The following is a 2,447-nucleotide window of genomic DNA, read 5'->3' on the forward strand; positions in this document are numbered from 1 at the left end:
TTCATGCACCCAGGACCCCAAGAGGCCTCCCGGGCCCCTCTGCCTCTGGCCCCACCGTGCAGCTGGACGCGGCTGGGGAGCGGGCGGGGCTGGGGCCCTAGCAGGAGCCTGGCCTGGCTGCGGCCCGAGCGCCCTCCTGCCCTGCGCCCCCAGGCCGGGGCGGGGGTGATGACACCCCACCGCCGCCAGCTAACTCCGAGCGGATGGCCAGCGCCCCGCACCCCCTCACCCCCGGCCCCGTGAGCCCTTTATCAGACCCTCCTCGTCCTCGTGTTTGCTCAGTGGTCCCCGGCGCTGGTCCCATCAGGTCACGTCGCTGTGGTTCGCCGACGACCAGCAAACAGCCTCTGCAGATAACTGGCAGCTGGCACCTTTCTGGGCAGAGACACCCTGGTCGGCCCGCGGCCACGGTGGGGAGCGCCCCGGGTCGAGGCCTTGGGAGTAACCGCCGCCCGCCCGCCCACGGGAGAGCCTCTCCCCAGCACCCGCGGGCTGCCCGCCCGGCCTCGCCCCAGTCACCATGCCTGGCCCTCCCTCGCCCAGCGGCTGCGGTGCCCCGCCGCCAGGACTTGGGGGGCCCCCATGACTTGCGGCACGTCGCCGCGGGGTGGCTGTCTGGGCCTTCTCCCCTCCCTGTGGGACCCCCAAGCCAGGGCGGCGCCTGCCATTGCTCCTGTCTCCCCAGCGCCTTCCGCCAGGAGAGGCCACAGCTGGCAGGGAGGAGGCCGGTTCGTGCCAGCCGGCGTTTCGCTCCGGCCCCGATGTGCCCTGGGAATGGGGGTCCTGCTGACCCTGGGTCTCAGCGCAGGCGAGTCTCCCCGCCGTCCCGCCAGGCCGAGGCCCTGGCGGGCACTGGCCCAGGTGGGTGTCTCGACGCCTGGGTCGCATCTGAGGTGCGCCAGGGCTCACAGGGGAGGCGTGGGGCAGAGACGCGTCTCCTGTGCCCAGGCTGGAATGCCCGCCCCCCCTCACAGCTGCGCTCTGCTCCCTTCCCACCCCTCAGCCACCCCCACCCCACACACACTGCTGGCTCTTCCCCAGCCTGGAGCCCCTCAAACTCCCTGCAGCTGAGCTCTTTCTCCAGTGCCCTGGGGCCCTGCTTGCCTTCCGGCCCCCTCCCGCACCCCTGTTCTGCAGAGGCCGCTGGAGGGGAGGATTTCAAGGAACCTTTCACTGCATCCTAGCCTGGGGGATGGAGCCACTTCCTAGGAGCCTCATTCAGGAGGGCCGGGGGAGCCTGGGGTCGGGGTCACTGGGGCGCCGAGACAGCCGGGTCAGTTACAGCCAGGGGTGAGAGCGCGTGAGCCCTGGAGAGGCCCAGGTGGACAAGGAGTTCCAGGCTCTGGGGACGAGGCGGGGGCGAGGGGGTGAGGGGTGAAGAGACAGCACACGGCTTAAAGAGGGGGGCCCTCTGCTACAGAAGGGGCCCAAAGGCTGGGGAGTCGTGGGCAGAGCGCCCTGGGCAGAGACACCCTCCAGCAGCGTCCCCCCGGCTCCCTGGTCTGCCGCGGCCTCCCGAGGTCACTCCCATTCGCCAGGCCGCCCCGAGGGAAGCTGGCCGGCAGCCGGGAGCGTGACTGACCCGGCCTCCTTCCCGGCAGCCTGGCTCATGCTCCCAGCCTCCGCCTCGCCGAGCCGCCACCTACGGAGCCCACGTGGCCTCTCCCCGCCCAGTCTCCCTGGAGACAGGTGGCCGGAAGCAGAGCGGCACTGGGGCCCGCCCTAGCGGGGTGCTCCGGCCTCTGGCTGCGCGGCGCAGCCCGGCCCGGCCCTGGCCAGGCCTTCCGGAACAAGCTCGTCTTCGCCTGGGGTTTGCCCGGCCCCTTGCTCGCGCTCCGTGAGGCCAGTGTCTCCGCTGGGATGGCCCAGCCCCGCGGTCTCATCCATAATTGATTCTGTGGAAGCTGGTGGCGTTCCAGCCGTGGCGGGGGCGGGGGCCAGGGAGGACGGGCCTGCCCGCGCCCCTCGGGAGCCCGTGACACAGAAGCCCCCGGAAATCTCTGCTCCCTGCTCTAGGCTGCAGTTGGGGGCCCGGAGTCGGGGCCCAGGCCCCAGCCAGCACGGTGCGCGCGAGCGAGACTCGCCAGCAGCACCATCGATCGCCCCAGTCTTCTGATGCTGCCTGGAAGTCCCTGGGGCCGACAGATGACGGATGACGGGTGACAGATGACAAATGGGAGTCACGTGGCCTTGCCCTGCTCGGAGACAGTCCTCCTTTGGACTCTGGCCCGCAGAGTGCGTGGAGACGAGGGTACAGACGAGACAGTGGAGGAGCGAGCCGAGGCCCAGGCTTTCGGGTCGGTTTCCAGGAGTCCAGACAGAGCCTTGCTGACCGTTCTGCCCGGTGGCGCTGCAGTCAGGAGCAGCAGACCCCTGCTGTGTGCTCAGTCCCCCGCCTGTGCTGCTCGCCGCCCTGTCCCTGGTGCGTCCTCTCGCCCTGCACCTCT

General features: G+C 70.9%; 1 protein-coding gene across 1 annotated transcript in view; it reads left to right on the forward strand.

The window, feature by feature from the left end:
• Window positions 1-2,447, forward strand: part of RAB36 (RAB36, member RAS oncogene family) — an 18,391-nt gene that overhangs the window by 12,274 nt on the left and 3,670 nt on the right. The window contains exons 8-10 of the mRNA XM_012730863.1: window positions 283-410; window positions 686-861; window positions 2,235-2,422. Of these exons, the coding sequence (XP_012586317.1) occupies window positions 283-410; window positions 686-861; window positions 2,235-2,422 (492 nt within the window). The remainder of the gene's footprint in view (window positions 1-282; window positions 411-685; window positions 862-2,234; window positions 2,423-2,447) is intronic.

This window comes from Condylura cristata, unplaced genomic scaffold (assembly GCF_000260355.1).
Source record: "Condylura cristata isolate star-nosed mole 26May11 unplaced genomic scaffold, ConCri1.0 scaffold00029, whole genome shotgun sequence".
NCBI classification, from domain to species: Eukaryota; Metazoa; Chordata; class Mammalia; order Eulipotyphla; family Talpidae; genus Condylura; species Condylura cristata.